The 20,095-nt window shown below is 40.3% G+C and overlaps 1 protein-coding gene across 13 annotated transcripts in view; it reads left to right on the top strand.

The window, feature by feature from the left end:
* The window catches only part of LOC135220920 (heterogeneous nuclear ribonucleoprotein R-like), a 349,809-nt gene that overhangs the window by 252,739 nt on the left and 76,975 nt on the right, over positions 1 to 20,095 (top strand). For 11 of the 13 annotated variants that reach the window (XM_064258558.1, XM_064258557.1, XM_064258554.1 and 8 more), the window contains exon 11: positions 4,416 to 4,448. The exons of the other annotated variants lie outside the window; for them this stretch is intronic. In XM_064258558.1, the coding sequence (XP_064114628.1) occupies positions 4,416 to 4,448 (33 nt within the window). The remainder of the gene's footprint in view (positions 1 to 4,415; positions 4,449 to 20,095) is intronic. 13 annotated transcript variants of the gene reach the window in all.

Here is a 20,095-nt window from a genome sequence, read left to right as displayed (position 1 = left end):
ATACCGTGCGTGGAGCGAAGAAAAAAGTTTTTTCAAAAATTTACCATAAATCGAAATATTGTGCTAGAGATTTCCCATGTGTTGCAAAATGAAGGTAAGTAATTGAATATTACATTACTAGACTGTAAGAGTTTTAGCTAACAATTGCGCCCTCCAATATATGACCGCAGTGTGATACTTGTGGTCACACTCCCCGATCTTGCAAAGTGCTATATTGCAGGTGCAACAGAAGAACTGGGTGTCTCCTTCTGCCATTCATATGGCACACCCGGCACCGTTTCTGCCTGTGCCCTTGTAGGGGGTCGAGTGTGTGATCTCCTGGCTGCAGCAGACATACAGGGTCCACTATCCGACGGGGCAGATCTGGAGATCAGGGTAGGGGGCTAGTGATGGAAGGCCACTCATTGGGATTAAAGTTGATGAGGGCATTCCCAGCCACCTCGAGAAACTGGATGTGGGACAACCTCCGGAGGTCCGAATTGTACCGACAGTTGAGGATGTAGGCATTCTGGAGGGCCAACTGAAGTATGTATTTGAGGAGCTTTTGTGGCCACCTCCTGGTTCTCCTGGCAAAGGGATAATACTGGCTAAGTTGATCAAAGAGATCAACTCCTCCCATGTGCCTATGTAGTGCCCAATGACGGTAGACTGCTTGACACGAAACTCCTCATATGTAACTCGGCCCTGCCGACGTGTTTTCATTTGCTGAACGACCTCTTCTTGGATGGGCTCCTCGTCATAATCATGGGGACGAGTTGGACCCCCTTCCAACAGATGATGAAGACATCTCCCTTCCACCGCCACTCTGTCTCCCCTCTTGCCAGATGTTGTGGCTGGCTAGCGAACCTCTTGAGGACATTCGGGGCTTTACGCACCAATCGAAGGGTACCACTGACGTGCACACCTGCTTCATACAGTTCCTGGGCCAGGGATACCAAGTTATAATAATTATCCATAAACAGGTGGTATCCCTGCGTATGGAAATGATCCACAAGACCGAAGACAGTGTCACGCAGCGTGGAGAAGACTCCGGAATACACAGAGAAGTCCACGACGTATCCAGTGTTGGACTCCATAATGTAATGAAGAATAATTTTACACCATAATTCTTTGGCTTCTTGGGGTTGTACACTTTTATGCTAAGACGTCCTTTGTAAGGCATCATCCCCTCATACAAAGAAAGGTTCTTGGCAGGAACCATGAGAAACTTGCACTGTTCACAAATGTAATCCAACACTGGGCGGACTAAGATGAGGCGGCGGGGTTATTTCGGGGTATGGCCCTTTAGTTGAAGGCGTTGAAATACCTGTCCAACGCCAGGAAACTATCACGGGTCATAATGCCTGGCACATTGGGCGTACTTTAAAAAAATCTGCCTCCAATATGTATTGCCTGATGTCGGCAGCAGGCATCATTCCAAAAAAAATGTGGAGCCCCAAAAAATGCACCATGTCCGTGAGGTTGCAGTCCCACCAGCGATACGACAACGTCGTCTGCAGTTCATCACAGCAGTACCGAGCGTAGTCCGTCGTCTCCAGCAATTCCCGCGTCAGGAACAGTTGAATGAACCCCAGAGCAGTGAGAGGAACAGGTACGAAGAGCCCAGGTCAGGTGCTGCCGTGAATGGGTGCATGTTAGGTGGGGTTGGGGTCCTCAGACCACCCCTCATCACTTGGACGAACGGCCTTCACCAAGGCTGACGCGACGTTCCGACCTTCTATAGGCCCGTGCTCGCCCTGCTCGGACACGGTTTCGCACACGAACCCCCCCTCCCCTCCCCCCACTGGCCCATCTCCCTCGCTTTCTGTTTCATCCTCAACAACAAAACACGAAAACTCCTCCTCAGACTCCCCCTCATAGGCACTAAAACCACTAAACTCTTATTAACTCACTTTCAGCCTGTGACTCCCGTACAGAGATTGGGGGCAAATATTCATCATCACTTACATCGGGAGTGATGTCCTCGTCACTAGATGACCAACAGCCATCAAAATGAGGACTTGTGACCTGCTCTCGATCGAGCTCCAACAAGTATTCGTCAATGTCCTTTGGTTGGAGGCCTCCCAAATGTCTACGAATGCCCCTCAGGACACCCCGATACTTCCTAGGGGTCGTAAAAGGCACACGATGTAGTCCTCTTAATACTTTCAGCAACACGAGGCCGCACAACACGGCGTTGAGAAGCTGGGTCACCTTGGTTGCTTGGTCCCTCTCCATCATCCAAGTCCAAAATACGTCTCACACGATCCCTACCGAGAGGCAAAACGCACCTTTCGCGCTCCCTTCGACGTTGAGACATCTCTATGTACGTCTTGTACCACCACAAATACTTAAACACTCGCAAAAGTTCAGCAAAACACAAATGCGGCAAAAGATCACTCTTTGACGACGCATCACTGATGCTTGCTGGTGCGAGAAGAAAGCATTTCGTGCATGCGGGGCTGGGTAACGCTTGTAAACAAAACAACAGCTTGATCTGTGAACTCCCAGCATCCCTCAAGGCGCGTGATTCAAAAGTTTTCGCCAAGTAGGCCTATGACTATTTTTCTGCGAATTTTTTTGTGCAAAATTATAATTACAGGAAATTTTGTATATATTGTAACATAAGAAATAGAGATAGCAACATTCCCTGAATATATTTATGTACAAATGTATATATACAAGTTGTAATGAGATGTGGAGATGGACCACCTTTATGGGTGATTGTTATTCCATCTCCTCACTGAACTGAGATCTGATTGTTGCCATATTGACATTTATGATCCACACAAGCAATTTTTGCTTTTCCCTCAAATTTCATGGCGTGGAATAATGATTCTCATGAGGTGTGCTGGATCCATGGGGTTAAGAAAACATGGTTATCAGGTTCTTGTTAAGGTTTGCTTGCATACATAGTTATCAGAGATATATAGATATTCAAAATTTTTATACTCAAATGAAAATATACAGTGAACCCCCGTATTCACAGACTCACGTATTAGCAGGTTTCTTTCTGGCACATATACCCCTCATTATTCATGGAAAATTTGCCTATTCGCAGTATTTTTCTATGAGAAATTTCCACAAATTCCTGTTTAATATCAATTTCATCATGAAATGGACTTTTTGTGATAAAAGTATTAAAAAAAATTGGTGTAAACACTTTTAATGGGTTTTTCTTGAGCTTTAACTAACAAAATATGGTTTTAAGCATTTTAATAGGGATTTCAACTATTCGCATGTTCTAGCTATTCGGGGCGGGGGGGCATCTGGTACCCAGGTACCCATCCCCCTCTGATATGGGTGGAACACTGTACAATGGGAAAATACTGATTTTATACAGGCCCTTCCCGGGTATTGGCAATCCAATTTTATAGTGCTTGTCTAGCAACAACGATAACTGAATTTTCGGTGCTATCTGGGGATTGGCAGTATTGTCACTGATTTTCGGTGCTATCTGGGGATTGGCATTATTGTCACTGATTTTCAGTTATTGTCACGCCATCAGGAACAGAACCCCCCATTGATAACTGGGTATATGTTTATTTGTGTGTGTGTAAACTCGAGCCATGTGACTTGTTTTGTCAGGTATGTGTTAACAGCTATGTAATATTCCAGCTGCATAGATTGACAGATGGTTTTCTGATGTTTGTTTTTGGTGATTTCTGGATATAGGAAAATTTTTTGGGTGTTGAGTACACTGATTTTGTTTATTACTTTAGACTATACAAAGGACATACATAAAAATAATTACTTAAAAAAACTAATTCTTTAAAAATAATCCAATATGATTCAGTAGGGTTTAGGAGGGGATTTGAGTACCTTTTTTTTATAGACATTTGTAGTTTATTTAGTTCAGTAAGTATTTTAAATATAAGATTATGTGGTTACTTTTTGTACCTAACCTTGCTCAGATTAGCCAAAGAGGTTTTCATATGTATTCCCTAGATATCACAATTTTCCCAGAATTGGTTTATGGTTATTTTGTGTTCTTGAATTAGCTAAATTCAGGACAAAAAAGTCTTGATTATTTAATATGCTACCACATTTTCCCAAAAGAACGTTCTTGATATAGAGAATAGCAACAAGCAGGAATGGACATTTTGTTTCAGGGAATGGTAACATATATGTTCATGCTGTAATGTTACTCTTGAAGCCCCCCCCCCTTTTTTTTTATATATATATATAGATGTGTTATCTGTCAGATGCTACCACAAATCTGAAATACTAGCCTAGTATTATTGTAATTTACCTTGGCTTATAATGTATTGGCATATGCACTGTATATATTATTTATAATATAGGGTTTATGAAATTATAGTTAAAATTTCTTTGTAAAAGCCCACAGTTATTAAATGTCATTGTTATGTTGTACTATGTTTAGAACTCGCAACAATGCCATTATAGAATTGTAAAACTATTTAAATGCATTGCAGGATTGCAGAGACAGATCAACACACTGGAATAAGGTATTGTTGAGAAAATTCAAATTTTTTAATTATAGATTTAAATGTAATTGCTCATTTTGATGCTTACCTTTGGCAGTAAACTTCATTAGATTTGCACCTGGGGAAAGACTGTAGTCTCTCTCTCTCTCTCTCTCTCTCTCTCTCTCTCTCTCTCTCTCTCTCTCTCTCTCTCTCTCTCTCTCTCTCTCTCTCTCTCTCTCTCTCAAAAAGTGCCTATATGTAGCAGAGCATCGATCTTTCTCCTTGGTATTTGTATATTTTTCTAGTTACATAGAGAGTTTGAGCTAAGTTTTACTGTATGAACAATATTCAACCCTTTATGTTAGTACTATAGGTAATTTATCATGTGTGTAGAATGTGATTTATTTTAGTTGATTGTTATCCCCCTCCATTTTGAAGTAGTATAATATAATGTATATAACATACTGCATAATTCTTTAATTAACACAGCCTGTAGTTTATTGTGCATGCATGTGTACATGCATGCGTATGTTCAAATTGTCACGTCATCACTTCCCCACACTTAATCTTTGAAAGCTCTCTGAAAATTGTACTAGCCTATATCTCTTAACATCCCACCATGTTTAGCTCTCTCAGAAACTCAGGAATAGCCTTACAATGTCTAGTCAATTTTGATATCCCACGTAACCAATATGTCCTTATCTGTGGGAGACAGTTGGTACAGTATGTCCTTAACCTATGGCAGGGTATACATTCCAGTGCCACGCTATAAGTTGATTTCTGTCGTAAATTAGTTTTTCCCCATTAACGGAACTTTAACAGCACTCACGAAGCCATAACATGATTTATGGCACTGTAACTTGATGTTGCATCAAATTACAGCATTGTAAGCGCCATTAACTTTTGCTTACAGTGCTGTAAGATCGAGTTGCAGTAAATCAGTGGTGCCATAAGTTGAGGATGCACTATATCTTGCTAATCAGTCAAATGATAAGTAATCAGCTGTGTATAAACACTTTGATTTTAAGTCACTAAAGCTCTTACTGTAATTGACTATTAACCCTCTTACGCCGAAGCCCTAAAAATCAAAACCTCTCCCGTATGCCATCGCCGGTTTGGAGTGAGCGCGAAAGCGGAAAAAATAATTTTTTCAAAAAATCACGGCGTGCTTAGTTTTGAAGATTAACAGTTCATTTTTGGCTCATTTTTTTGTCATTGCCTGAAGTTTAGTATGCAATCATCAGAAATGAAAAATAATATCGTTATCATATGTAAATAATGCGATATATGGTAGCGAAAAAAAAAAATTCATAGATAATTGTATTCAAATCATGCTGTGCAAAAAACGGTCAAAGCTAACGAGTTACTTTTTTTGTTGTTGTATTTTACACTAAATTGCAATCATTTTGATATATAATACATTCTAAAACAATAAAAGCAACACTGGAAAAATATAATCACAAAATGATGTACGAATTTGTAACGCGCGGACGTAAAAATATTTTATTTTCAAAAATTCACCGTAAATCTAAATATTGTTCTAGAGACTTCCAATTTGTTTCAAAATTAAGACAAATGATTGAATATTACAATACTGTAAGAGTTTTAGATTAGAATTGCAGATTTTGACCATTTTGGACGAGTTAAATGTGAACGAATGTCAAAATTTTTTATATATTTTTCTATATGCACATAATTCGGAGATGAAAAAAGCTACAACCTTCAATTATTTTTTATTGTATTTTTCATAAATTTGCGCACATTTTGATATATGAAACTCTATAAAACGCCTAATATGAAAAGGAGCAAATATTAGGATAATGCGATGTACATATTTCGGAGACTTGCGGCCGCGAATCGGTGCGCGGAGTGAAGTTAAATATATTTCTCAAAAATTCACCATAAATCACAATATTGTTCTAGAGACATCAAATTTGTTTCAAAATGAAGAAAAATGACGGAATATTACTGGGCCGTAAGAGTTTTAGCTTACAATTGCGTTTTTCAGCTATTTCGGTAGAGTCAAATTTGACTGAACGTGGTTTTTTTTCTATTTATCGTGATTTATATGCAAATATTTCGAAAAGAGAGAAAAGCTACAACCTTCAATCATTATTAGTTGTATTCTACATGAAATTGCGCACATTTTCATATATAAAGCTTTATGTACCAGCTAATTTTAAATGGTGCAAGCATTTCGACAATCGCACAAAAAAAATTTGATTTTTTCGGAAGTTAAAAATTTTTTTTTTTTTTTCATAAATTCACCATAAATCGAAATATTGTGCTAGAGACTTCCAAGTCGTTGCAAAATGAAGGTAAAGGATTGAATATTACTTGAATATAAGAGTTTTAGCTTACAATTGCATTTTTCGACCATTTCGGTAGAGTCAAAGTTGACCGAAAGTTGAAATTTTTGCACTCAACGTTATTTATATGAAAATATTTCAAAACTGATAAAAGCTACAACCATGGGTTGTTTTTTGTTGTATTGTGCATGAAATTTTGCACATTTCCATATATAAAACTTTATGTAACGGCAAATTTAAAAGGGTGCAAACATTAGGACAATCGCACGAAAAACTTTATTGGAAGAGTTATCGCACGAATGTAAGGAAAAAGTTTTTTCATAAATTCACCATAAATCGAAATATTGTGCTAGAGACGTTCAATTTGTTGCAAAATGAAGGCAAATGATTGAATATTACTATAATATAAGTATTTTAGCTTACAATTGCGTTTCCCGACCCATTTCCGGTCCATTCGTAACGTCAAAAGAAAGTTGACCGAAGGTTGAAATTTTTGCACTTATCCTTATTTATATAAAAATATTTCAAAACTGATAAAAGCTACAATCATGAGTATTTTTTTTGTTGTATTTTACATGAAATTGCGCACATTTTCATATATAATACTTCATGTAAAGGATAATTTAAAATGGTGCAAAAATTATGTCAAAGTGATGAAATAATTTTTGAGATGTGTCACTGATACTTTTTAGTGTGATAAGAAAGAAATTCGCGCTTGCGCGCCTGCTTAACGATTTTAAACAAAACATCGCCTTGATCCGTGAACTCCCAGCATCCCCCAAGGCGCTTGATTCAAAAGTTTTCGGCTGGTAGGCATATCAGTATTTTTCCGCGAATTTTTAAATAAACTTTTTTGAGCCAACTTATGATACGTCCATTCAGCATACGGGAGACATTTTTACTCGACGTTTAATACGTCCATTCGGCGTAAGAGGGTAAAGCTCAATGAAAAGTGGATAGATGGACCCAAAGGAAGGAGCCTGGCCATACAGGCAGTCCCTGGTTTACAACAGTTTTGACTTATATCATTCTGAGATTACGTATTCATAAAAAATTATTTCCAGGTTTACGATATATGTTGTAGGGTTACAATGCTGAACCAACAGAAGAAATGTGACTCCAAAAAATATATCCCTTATGATGTTGAGTTTTGATTCTGACAATAAGCCTAGGCTATGTTAGCAGTCATTACTGTAGCCTAGTCTTAAGATTCTGACATCTAAAACTGAGAAGCTAAAAGATTAGAATATGCCAATAAAATGTATTAAAAATCAGTATATATTCATTTCAAATAATTATTAATCAACTAAAATAAAAAAGAAAACTTCCAACCTCCTTTGTTTACAATTGTTCGTCAACAATATGAGTACCGAAATCTTGCCAAGCTACCACTTTCAAATAGCACACAGTATAGTAGTCATACATTTCTATTATATCTGTTCAACCACTGAAACTAGCGAACTGTATGACCATACATATCTATTCTTTAGTCTATCTTTACCCAATGGAGATAACAACAGCTATAATGAAACAATATTTGCTAGCTCTGATGAGAGCAGTCTTTGATGTAATTAAAGTAATGTATTTAATGATATTTAATTCACAATTTTTTTTCATTAAATGTATTGCATTGCTATGTTTGTACATTTAAAGCATGATTTTACCAAAAGACTAAAAAAATATGCGATTCTTTGTGAATCATAAATAAAGAAAAATCAGCTGACGAAATACAAATGGCAGCTAATACTACTTATTTTACATTGGGGAAATGTATGTTGCACTTAATACAGCATAGAACAGTCGTAAATGTAGAAACAACATTAACAATAATAAAAGAATCTCAGATAAGTAAAACAACATTTATATTATTCTCTTTATTAAACAAAAATAAAAGTTTTATACATTCAACTTACCTGTCAGATATATACTTAGCTATTTGACTCCGTCGTCCGACAGAAATTCGAATTTCGCGCACACACTACCGGTTGGTCAGGTGATCTACTTACTTGCCGCTGGGTGGCAGGACTAGGAACCATTCCCATGTTCTATCATATTTTTCGGTCGGCCATACTGGCAACATCGTTGTGGGTATCTCCGGCTGGATTCATATTTTGCATCGCAATTGATCTTCGTTTGGACTTCTCGGTGACGTATTTGCATTGATTGTACTGGCATACGCGATTGTGGACCGTTTTTGGAATTTGATTTGGATTGTTCAACATGATGTCTAATTCTGGAAGTGTGGTGAGAATGTGTGTGAATGTGGGGTGTAAAATTAGGATGCAGAAGGCATCACTTGATCCTCATACTATTTGCAAGAAATGCAGGATGCATGAATGTTCTTTTGATAATACTTGTAATGAATAAAAGGATTTGAGTGCGTAAGAATGGAAATCTCTAACTTCATACTTGAAGAAGTTGGAAAGAGACAGGGTGAGGAGGTCTTCTTCCAAACCTTTGCCTAGTTCTGTATCTAGCGGGGTTATCAGTAATATTGTACCCTCTTCTCCTTCTGCCCCATCTAATGTACCTGCTTCTTTATTAGATCCCACAGATTCGGCATCTGAGATTGCGAATCTTAAAGCCGCCCTTCGGAAAATGGAAACCAAAATGGCGGCCATTGAAGGTAAGCAGTGTGATTATAGTGCTGTGGATAGTGATATAAGTGTCCCCAGTGCTGTGGAGGGGGCGTTTGATTGTCTCCACAACGCTCCCAGTTCTAGACCTCTTTCAAGCTCCCAAGCCCAGAGGAGAAGGAATGTCGAAAGCCGTAAGGAGGTTGTGGAGGATCCCCAACTGTCAGACGTTCCTTCGGCATTTTCTGTATTGCCACAGAATGCCAGAGAACGCTACAGAAAAAGCGTTCTGTGTGAGTGTTTCTCCTCTTCGGAGAATTCTTCACCTAAAAGAGGTTGGAGATCAGCGGATCTTTCTCGCCCCCTGAAAAGACGTTGGGATGAACCCAGGATTACTTCGAGTCCTGAGCATTTTCAAGAGGAGGACCATTCAGTAATTAAACAAGCAAAGAAGGTTATTCCTTCCCACACGGGCTTGTGGGAATCGGTTAAAGACCGATCTTCTACTCCTAGGGTAGACGATAATGAAGAAACTAACAGAATCCTTCGCACTATGCAGGATTCCATCACTTCTCTGGTGGGAGTTCTGTCAAGAGACCCTCCCAGAAGGAAAGACGATTTCCTGCCTTTTAAGAAGTCTAGGCTGTCGAGGGTTCAGACTCGCCATCAAGATTTGTCATCCTCGGATTTGGAATCGGATTCATCAGCTTTGCATAGGCCGAGCAAGATCCGTTCTCCTGTCAAGCGCAAGGCGCCAGACAGGAAAGTATCTCCTGTTTATCATGAAGCGCCAGCCAGGCACGAGGCGCCAACGAAACGCGTACAGCCTTCCAGGCGTGAGACGCCAGACAAGAGCGTCGAGTTTTCTAGACGCGAAGCGTCAGCCAAGCGTGAAGCGCCAGCCAGAAGCGAAATGCTTTTCAGACGCGAGTCGCCAATCAGGTGCGTCGAGCATTCCAAGCGCGAGACGTCAACCAGACGTGTGACGCCAGTTTGGATCGAGGCGCCAAGAAGACGCGAGATTCCAGACAGGCGCGTGACGCCAGCCAGAAGCATGACGCCTCCCAGGAGCGAGGCGCCAGGCAAGCGCCAGGACGCTGCGAGGCGCGAGACGTCAACCAGAAGCGTGACGCCTCTCAGGAGAGAGGCGCCACGCAAGCGTGAGGACGCTCCGAGGCGCGTGACGCCTCCCAGGAGAGAGGCGCCAGGCAAGCGCGAGGACGCTGCAAGGCGCGAGACGCCAGCCAGAAGCGTGACGCCTCCCAGACGCGAGGCGTCATCAAGACGCGAGGATCATGACAGGCGCGAGCAGCCTACCAAGCGCGAGGCGCCGACTAGGCATGACCCAGTCAGACGCGAGGCTTCTACTAGTTGTGGGGACGTTATTGTTCGTAGTCCTTCCCCTACTAGAAGCATTTCTCCTAGAGCGACTTCTCTTGATAGAGAATCGATCAGGAAAGAACGATCTCCTTCTAACCTTGACCTTGAAGAGGTTTCTGAAGAAGTTTCGACCAACGAGGGACTTTCCAATTATAAAGTTTTAGCCTCGTTACTTCTAAAGGAGTTTGGGGACTCTCTTAGTTCTGCGCTCCTCCTCCTCCGAGATCGCTGTTTTTCGAGCACAAAAACCCCGAAATCCTCGGCTTTCTTAAAGATGAAGCCTGCGATTTTCATGAGAAAAGCCCTCCAGTCTTTGGATTCTTGGCTTTTATCTAAGAAGGAAACACTTAGAACTGTTTATTGCTCTCCTCCCTCCAAGCTGACAGGGAAGAGAGGCATATGGTATAAGACGGAAGAGGCTATGGGCTTGATGCTCCCCTCGTCTGCAGATTCAGATTTCTCGAGTCTTGTAGAGTCAGTGAGAAGACAGTCTCTCAATTCGGCAAAGGCGTCCTGGAGTATGTCGGAATTAGATCAGCACCTTGAGGGAATTTTTCATGTCTTAGAGTTGTTTAACTTCTTGGATTGGTCACTTGGGGTGCTGGCTAAGAAGACGAGTGAGCCAGATTTTCTTAATCCAGAAACTTGGCACAGTGTCCTATCTTGCATGGATAAGGCTGTGCAAGATGGTTCTGGTGAGTTAGCGGCACTGTTTGGATCTGGAGTTTTAAAGAAAAGATCTCTTTACAGTTCCTTTCTGACGAAAGGAGTTTCTCCTTCTCAGAGGTCCGCTCTACTTTTCGCACCTCTGTCAGAACATCTGTTTCCTTCATCGTTAGTGAAGGATATTTCGAGATCCCTGTCAGAAAAGGCTACGCAGGACCTTCTAGTGCAATCTACAAAGAAGATTAGACCTGCAGTTCCGGCTCAGAAGAAGGTGGCTCGTACTCCAGTGGTGCCCTTTCGTGGAGCCCCCTCGACTCTTATCAACTTCGGAGAGAAAGCCCTTCGACAAGCGAGGGAGGTCTTCCTTCCGCTCTTTTAAAAAGAGCAAGTAGCAGCCATGTCCTCCAAGCACAGGTAGGGGCCAGACTTCAAAACTTTGTGGAGGCCTAGTCCTTAAGAGAAGCAGATCCCTGGACTCTTGTCTGTCCTACAGAAGGGTTACATCATTCCCTTCGTAGACAGACCTCCTTTAGCAACATCTCCGAAGGATTTGTCGACGAGTTACAAGGACCCTTGACTGAGAGAGAGACTCCTTCAGACGGTGGTGTCGATGAGGGACAAGAATGCAATAGAGCTAGTGCAGGATCCATTCTCCAAAGGCTTCGGGGGGATGGAGACCCATTCTGGATGTAAGCATCCTGAACTGGTACGTGGAGAAAAAGAAGTTCTCCATGGAGACTTCAGCTTCGGTTCTGTCATCCCTACGTCAGGGAGATTGGATGGTATCCCTGGACCTTCAGGATGCTTACTTTCATGTTCCAATTCCCCCATCGTCAAGAAAATACCTAAGATTTGTTGTACAAGGACAAATCTTCCAGTTCAGGGCCTTGTGCTTCTGCCTATCAACCGCTCCTCAGGTATTTACGTATCTGATGAGGAACGTGGCCAAATGGCTTCATTTAGAAGGGATCAACATCTCAATGTATCTCGACGATTGGCTAATCCGGGCCAAGTCGGAGAAACTATGTTTGGAGGACCTACAGACTACTTTGAACCTAACAAGGACGTTAGGATTACTGGTGAACCTCGAGAAATCTCAGATGATCCCCAGTCAGAACTTAGTCTATTTGGGGATTCGGATGGATTCTCGGGGTTTTCGGGCTTTTCCATCCCAGGAAAGGATTGCTCGGGGATTACAGAAAATCTCAAGCTTCCTAGAGAAAGATCTGAGTTCGAAGAGGGAATGGTTAAGTCTTCTGGGAACCCTTTCCTCACTAGAACAGTTCATTTCTCTAGGAAGACTCCACCTACACCCTCTTCAGTTCTTCCTAAGAAGAATTTGGAGTTGGAAGAACGGGCAACTTTCAGACACTTTCAGAATCCCTCTGGAAGTAAAGAATCATCTGAAGTGGTGGATTTTTCCCTTGGAAAAGAACGAGGGCTTGTCTCTAGAGGTTCGGAACCCAAACCTAATCTTGTTCTCAGACGCTTCAGAGAAGGGATGGGGAGCAACTCTAGGGACAAAAGAAGTATCGGGCCAATGGAGGAAGGATCAGCAAGACTGGCATATAAACTCCAAAGAACTTTATGCTGTTCTTCTAGCCCTAAAAGCCTTCGAGACAGAAGTTTTAGGTCAAGTGGTACAGGTCAACTCGGACAACACCACAGCATTGGCCTATATCAAGAAACAAGGGGGAACTCACTCTTTTTCTCTGTTCCAGATAACAAAAGAGCTGTTGTATTGGACAAAAGAAAAGAAGGTGACTCTCCTCAGAAGATTCGTGAAAGGAGAGAAGAACATCAGAGCAGACAGGCTAAGAAGGTTAAACCAAGTTCTCCCCACAGAGTGGACCCTTCACATTCAGGTGTGTCAAGCTCTGTGGTCCCTGTGGGGCAGTCTGCATATAGACCTATTTGCCACCTATCTATCCAGAAGGATAGAGAACTTTTGCTCCTTAGTGGAATACCCGAGAGCGATAGCGGTGGATGCCATGCTGCTGGACTGGTCAGGCCTAGATGCCTACGCCTTTCCCCCCTTCAAAATGTTAGGAGTGGTTTTAAGAAAATTTGCGGCGTCAAGAGGGACGAGACTAACACTCATCGCTCCCTTTTGGCCGTCTCAAGATTGGTTCACAGAGGAACAGGAATGGACGGTGGACTTCCCAAGATCTCTTCCACACAGGAGAGATCTTCTCAAACAACCCCATTTCGAGAGGTACCATCAAAACCTCCCCGCTCTCGCTCTGACTGCCTTTCGACTATCGAAAGACTTGTCAGAGCGAGAGGCTTTTCAAGCAAAGCTTCAAAAGCAATTGCTAGGGCCCGGAGATCTTCAACTATTCGGGTCTACCAATCAAAATGGGATGTTTTTAGAAGATGGTGTAAGAAGAATAAACTGTCCTCCTCCGATACCTCTGTGACCAACATTGCTGATTTCTTGATTTTCCTTAGGGAAGAATCGAAATTATCAGTTTCTACCATTAAAGGTTATCGGAGTATGCTTTCTGCTGTGTTTCGAAACAGAGGTTTGAAGATAGCAGAAGATAAAGATCTCCACGACCTTATTAGATCTTTTGAAACCTCTAAAACCTTTTCTCCTCGTACTCCGAACTGGAACTTAGATGTGGTTTCGAAATTTCTATCATCAAATAGATTTGAACCTCCTCACAACACGTCGTTTAGAGATCTAATGAGAAAATGTATTTTCTTGTTGTCGTTAGCGACTGCGAAGAGAATTAGTGAAATACACGCTCTAGATTCTCGAGTAGGATTTAAGAGTGATGCGGCAATTTGTTCTTTCCAGACTCTCTTTCTGGCCAAGAACGAGAACCCTTCAAAACCCTGGCCAAAGAGTTTTGAAGTTAAAGGACTTTCAAATCTAGTAGGAGAGGAATTAGAAAGATCATTATGTCCGGTTAGAGCTCTGAAGTTCTATTTAAAGAAGAAGAATAAACTCAGCGGATGTAAACAAAGCCTGTGGTGCGCAGTTTGGGATCCTAGTAGACCCATGTCAAAAAATGCATTAGCATTTTTTGTTAGGAGCATTATTACGGATGCTCATAGTAACTGCACTGAAGACTCTTTCAGGACTCTCTGAGTGAAGGCTCATGAGGTTAGAGCGGTGGCCACTTCATTAGCTTTTCAGAAGAACATGTCTTTAAAAGACATTGTGGATGCGACTTACTGGAGGTGTAATTCAGTGTTCGCATCGTACTACCTTAAGGACGTTAAAGTGACGTATGAAAAGTGTTTCTCTCTGGGTCCTTTTGTATCAGCCGATACAGTGCTGGGGCTGGGAACACATAACGATCCTTAGAAAAATTTGTATTTGTTCTAATTTTTGATAGTACATAGATCTACCTTGTGAGACGAGTTGTTGTTTTTCTGCTGATTAGTATGCTTGGTGGCGCACGGGCGTCCTGGCTTGGATCAGTGGGGAATCAAGAGACGTCTTACTGGCTAGATTGTACAAAAAAAATTTATTTTAATTTATTTTCATTTTTTGTACTTTAAGTGTACGAATGTTTGTGATTCGAGTTTGTGGTTGTTTGCAAGGAGTTAGGGGATAACTTCTTGCAATCTTAGAACTAACATGGATAGGTTGAGGTGATCGGGATCGATGTTGTGCTCCTTGTATAGGTCTTGTCAAGTAAGTGGATAAGCACCCATTGACATAGTCCTTCCAGGATCTGCCAAGTAAGCGGATAAGACCCCTTTGGCAGAACCACAAGAACTCTTAGCCATAGATCAATATCTCGCTGAGGCTCTTGAGACTGACTAGACTCCTGGATTGTATTCATGAAGTCTTCAGTCTAAACAGGTAGGAACCAAGGTTTTATTTATTTATTACCTATAACGATAGTTGTGATTCCTGTTTGATTCTATATTTAGCTGTCTCTGTCCCACCTCCAATGGTGTGAATCAGCTAAGTATATATCTGACAGGTAAGTTGAATGTATAAAAATGATATTGTTATGATACAATAAAGTTTAATACATACTTACCTGGCAGATATATACAATTTATACCCACCCTACCTCCCCTCAGGAGACAGGCGGTATAGAAAAAATATGATAGAAAATGGGAATGGTTCCTAGTCCTGCCACCCAGCGGCAGGTAAGTAGATCACCTGACCTACCGGTAGCGTGTGCGCGAAATTCGAATTTCTGTCGGACGACGGAGTCAGATAGCTAAGTATATATCTGCCAGGTAAGTATGTATAAAACTTTATTGTATCATAACAATATCATTTTGTCAACTTCTATGGAAAGAAATGCTACTTTGTTGACTTCTATTGTCAGGGAATCAGAAGATGATCAACAATTATCTTGTAGGCTAGTCACAACTACAACCGACAACTAGGTTACTTGTATTTGAAGATATTTGAAAGGTTTCATGATGATAATTGATTTTGGTTAATGAAAACCTTTATTATGCTATTCAAATGCTTTCATTGCCATTAGTTATGAAATACTATATACTCTACATAAGCATATTTTCCATTCTGATGCTATCTCCAACCCCAGCTTTCAGGCTATGTTCAACAACTATTTGTTATGTGGAAGTTATTTGAACTGATTCATGAAAACACTACTTTTGCCAATGGAAATCTTAATATCTTATCAAAATGCTTTTATTTAGAAGTCATATATTTATCTTAATAATGTAAAGATGAAAATACAGTACTTGACAAGATATTAGGCTGCTTAGCGTCAGGCGGCCTAATATCTTGAATTTTGAAGGAACAGTAAAGTTATGACGATGTTTCGTCACTATTATTGGAAGAGAAAGGGGTGGAGCTTAGACACATGACAAGGAGAGAGCACTCAGCCACAGGGTTGGAGGTTTGATAAGAGCCTTTTAATATTTTTTGGTCAGCGTGCCCACTGCAATTTTTGCCCACCATGTATCACTTTATTCCTAAACAGTGACTTGAGTCAACAGATAAAAGCAGAGATATATGCATTGAAGCAATCTGGCCTTAAAACAAAGTAGATATTGGATCAGCTGGGTGTGAGATGTTCAGTTTCACACTGAGTTGCCAGATTTAACGAAGGTGGCAACCATGAGATTCTGTCTCAGAAAAAGTGCCGTGGTATGCCTAAGAAGACTTCTGATGGAAGTTATACTGAACTCAAGAGTCAATTAGAAAGTAATTTACACTTGAGAATAGTCAAACTTTGATCTGAGGTCTTCTCAGGCATACCAAGGTTTCTGTTTCTGAGGCAAAATCTCATGGTTACCACCTTCGTTAACCCAGGGTTGAACTGAACCCTCCTGATAGCCAGCTGATCTGATTCCTGCATTGTTTTAAGGTCAGATCGCCTCAATGCACATATCTCTGCTATTATCTTTTGACTCAAATCACCGTCTTGGCCCATATTAAGGTCACAAGGGGGTAATTAAGCGATATACATGGTGGGCAAAAATTGTGGTGAGAACGCTGATCAAAAAATATATACAGGCTCTTATTAAACATCCAAACAAATAACTGAGAGCTCTCTCCTTGTAGAGTGTCTAAGCTCCACCCCTTTCTCTACACGCTGTAAGTGGCCTAATGGACTGACAAAATTTCTTTATAACTTTTTCGTTACTTTAAAATTTGACAAGATATTAGGCCGCTTGATGCTAAGTGGCCTAATATTTTCTCGAGTACTGTAATATTGATGCACGCGAACAGTATCACTCACTCTCATAGGTTACAGACAATACTGTGTGGGGTGGTATCTCTCTCTCTCTCTCTCTCTCTCTCTCTCTCTCTCTCTCTCTCTCTCTCTCTCTCTCTCTCTCTCTCTCTCTCTCTCTCTCTCTCTCTCTCTCTCTCAGAGCATGGTAACCTGCTGCCTTCTCTCTCCCTCTCCACCTGAACACGATTGCTCTACAATAAAAAATTGAGCCATCACTGTAATCTCATGTATTTTATATATATATATATTCACCCCCTTAATGGTGAAATATAAATTACTGTATTTCTACACAAAATTCACAAGCAAAAAGAAATGTGGCAACTTGTGCCTTGTCTGGTTAATGCGCAGGAAATATCTGATTGTTTAAATTCATCATCCAATATCTACCACAATTGAAAAAAATACATCTTGTAATAGAACAAAGTTTATATTCAGTAATTAAACAATTAAATGGATATCAATCAATAATGCACTTGCCTCTTCATTTAGACATGTTTTTTGGGAACTGTGCTGAAGAAGTGTCTGATTTTTGTTTGTGGGATCTCCTGCCTCATAGATCTCTGCATCTTGTAGTAGGGCACCAATGCACTTTCTATGAGCCTCTTGATCTAGAGATCTCTCAAGTGAAGGATCGATCTCGAAAAATCTGTCAGTGATGTTCTGTGCCATTCTTAACACTTCTGCAATCATCTCCAGTGTTGGTGGCTCATTAAGTTCTTCATCTTCCTCCATTTTCTCCTCCCAGATGAGTTGTTTTAGTTCATCATCTGTGAAGGCTTCATTTAAATGACAAAAGTTCTTCTTGCACCTCCTCAGGACATATAGGTTCTTTAATAAAAGTAATACAGTTGGCTATGTTAAATTTCTTCTGTATATCCCCAACACTGATTTCACTTTTATCAAGAGACTCCCTAAGCATTGTGAAAGATTTCTCAGCGCAATTAGCCTTGAATACAGCGATTACTTCCTGATCCATCTGTTGTGATATAGAGGTTGTGGTTTTAAGAAGGAATGCAACCTCAACGTTGGGGTGAGCAAACTTGATGTTTTCCGGATGGCCTGGTCACTTATCTATGGTGGGCAGTACTTAGAAGTCTATTCCTTTTTCAGACAGATATTTTTCCACCTGTACAAAACAGTTGTGGAACCAGGCAAGAAACAGTTTGGCCGTCATCCATGTTTATTTATTAGATCAGTAAAACAAAGGCAGCTTCTTCATGTCTAATTTTCAAAGCACACAGGTGTTTGAAACGATACAACAGTGTGCATTTAATCTTGCAACCAGCCGCATTACCATACAATAACACAGACACTCAATCTTTACATTATTTGAAACCCGGGGCACTTTTTTCTTCCTTAGAAATTAATGTTCTCTTGGGCATTTTTTTCCATCATACACGTCTCATTCTCATTGAAAACTTGCTCTAGCCTGTAGTTTTCTCTTTTGTAATTTCAGGAAACTCGTGGGTATGTGTCTACTGCCACATAGTCTGCTGAGACTGATTCACCAGTCATTTTTACGTTTTTCAGGCTGTAACATTTCTTGAATTTTTCAAACCAGCCCTTGCTGGCTAGAAATTTTTCTTTGCTATTTACACTACAACTGTTATGCCTAACTATCACTATCATCACTATTATCTTACTCAACATGATCATGTGTAGAATTATCATCACCAGCAAACCGAGCATATAGATGCTTAGCCTTTGCTCTAATGAAACAAAATTTAACAGCACATGTCATCTGTTCAGGTCTTCAATCCATAAATTTAGGGCTTTTTCCATTTTCAGTAAAACATCATCTCACACATGCATTGTCACTTTTGCCCAATCCTGGTATGCACATAGCCGTCGCATCCTTTATGCTCGTTTCTTGATGTTTTATTGTGTGAACGCTCGATTCATTCATTCCATGCTGACAAGCTATTGCCGCATAACTCATTCCACCACTTATTAGCTTAAGAATTTCATTCTTCAACAAAAAATTTCTCATTTTTTTGCTGTTGCAGATTATTTTTTTACTGAAATTGGAAAGGCATTTTGAAGGCATGGTAATAACTGTTAACGAAGGCATGGTAATAACTGTTAACCAATCGAAAACTAAAAATACTGCTGAATAACTGTGGTTGCTGTCAGGACCACAGATGCACACAGACTGAGGATCTTTTTTGTTGTTGTCCCCGGAGATCAACGAAAACATGGAACATGGCGCAAAAATATATTTGAAAGCAGTAAATTTAAAGTTGTGTAATTGAAACCGTGTAAAAAAAAAAAAAAGAAAAAAAAAGAAACTGTAAAAAAGGACTAATGTGAATTATAAACTAAGACAATTGCATACCTTTTACAAGGGTGAATTGTCATCTCAAATGAATATAAGGGGAGCTACATTCCTTTCCCCTCTAGCACTGCTGTACTTACCCTGAACAGAGCAATTTGAGCTTACACAACTATGTACTACAGTGGTCCCTTATTTGTCGAATGTTTCTTATGTCGAACTTTGTGTGTTTCAACCGAAATTTTTTAGAAAATTTTGTATCGTTTGTCAAACAAATGCTCGTACTTCGAACTGACTGATTGTCTAGTTTATACTTTTATTCGATGGTGTATTAGACGGCCTACTGGGTACAAGTTAAACTGTATTAAAAAAATTTTTTTATTTACAATATAGTATAGTTTAATGATAACCATATTCAACAAAATAAAAGTATAAAGCATGTAATATAAAATTTAGTTCTCAGTATGAAATTAAGCATAAAAGATGTATAAAATCATATGTAACCGCGGTGATGTCACGCCCACCTGATTTGAGATTGAACGAGGGAATGTTGATATGTTGTGGAGAGAAGAACAGAGTTAAAATATTAGTGTATGTTAAAACATGATAATTCACATGAAAATGGGAATTTCCCCAATAAATTTGAAGTAATGATAAAATATGAAAACTACAAATGCGATACAGGAAAAAAAAAAAAAAATTAATTGAGCCAGTGTTTGGTGTGCCGAGTGAGACGGTCTAGTTGAACAATATTAACAAAATACAGGCAGTCCCCGGGTTACGATGGGGGTTCTGT

Source organism: Macrobrachium nipponense, chromosome 2 (genome assembly GCF_015104395.2).
Source record: "Macrobrachium nipponense isolate FS-2020 chromosome 2, ASM1510439v2, whole genome shotgun sequence".
In the NCBI taxonomy this organism is placed as follows: domain Eukaryota; kingdom Metazoa; phylum Arthropoda; class Malacostraca; order Decapoda; family Palaemonidae; genus Macrobrachium; species Macrobrachium nipponense.
This window is presented reverse-complemented; position numbering and strand designations above follow the sequence as displayed.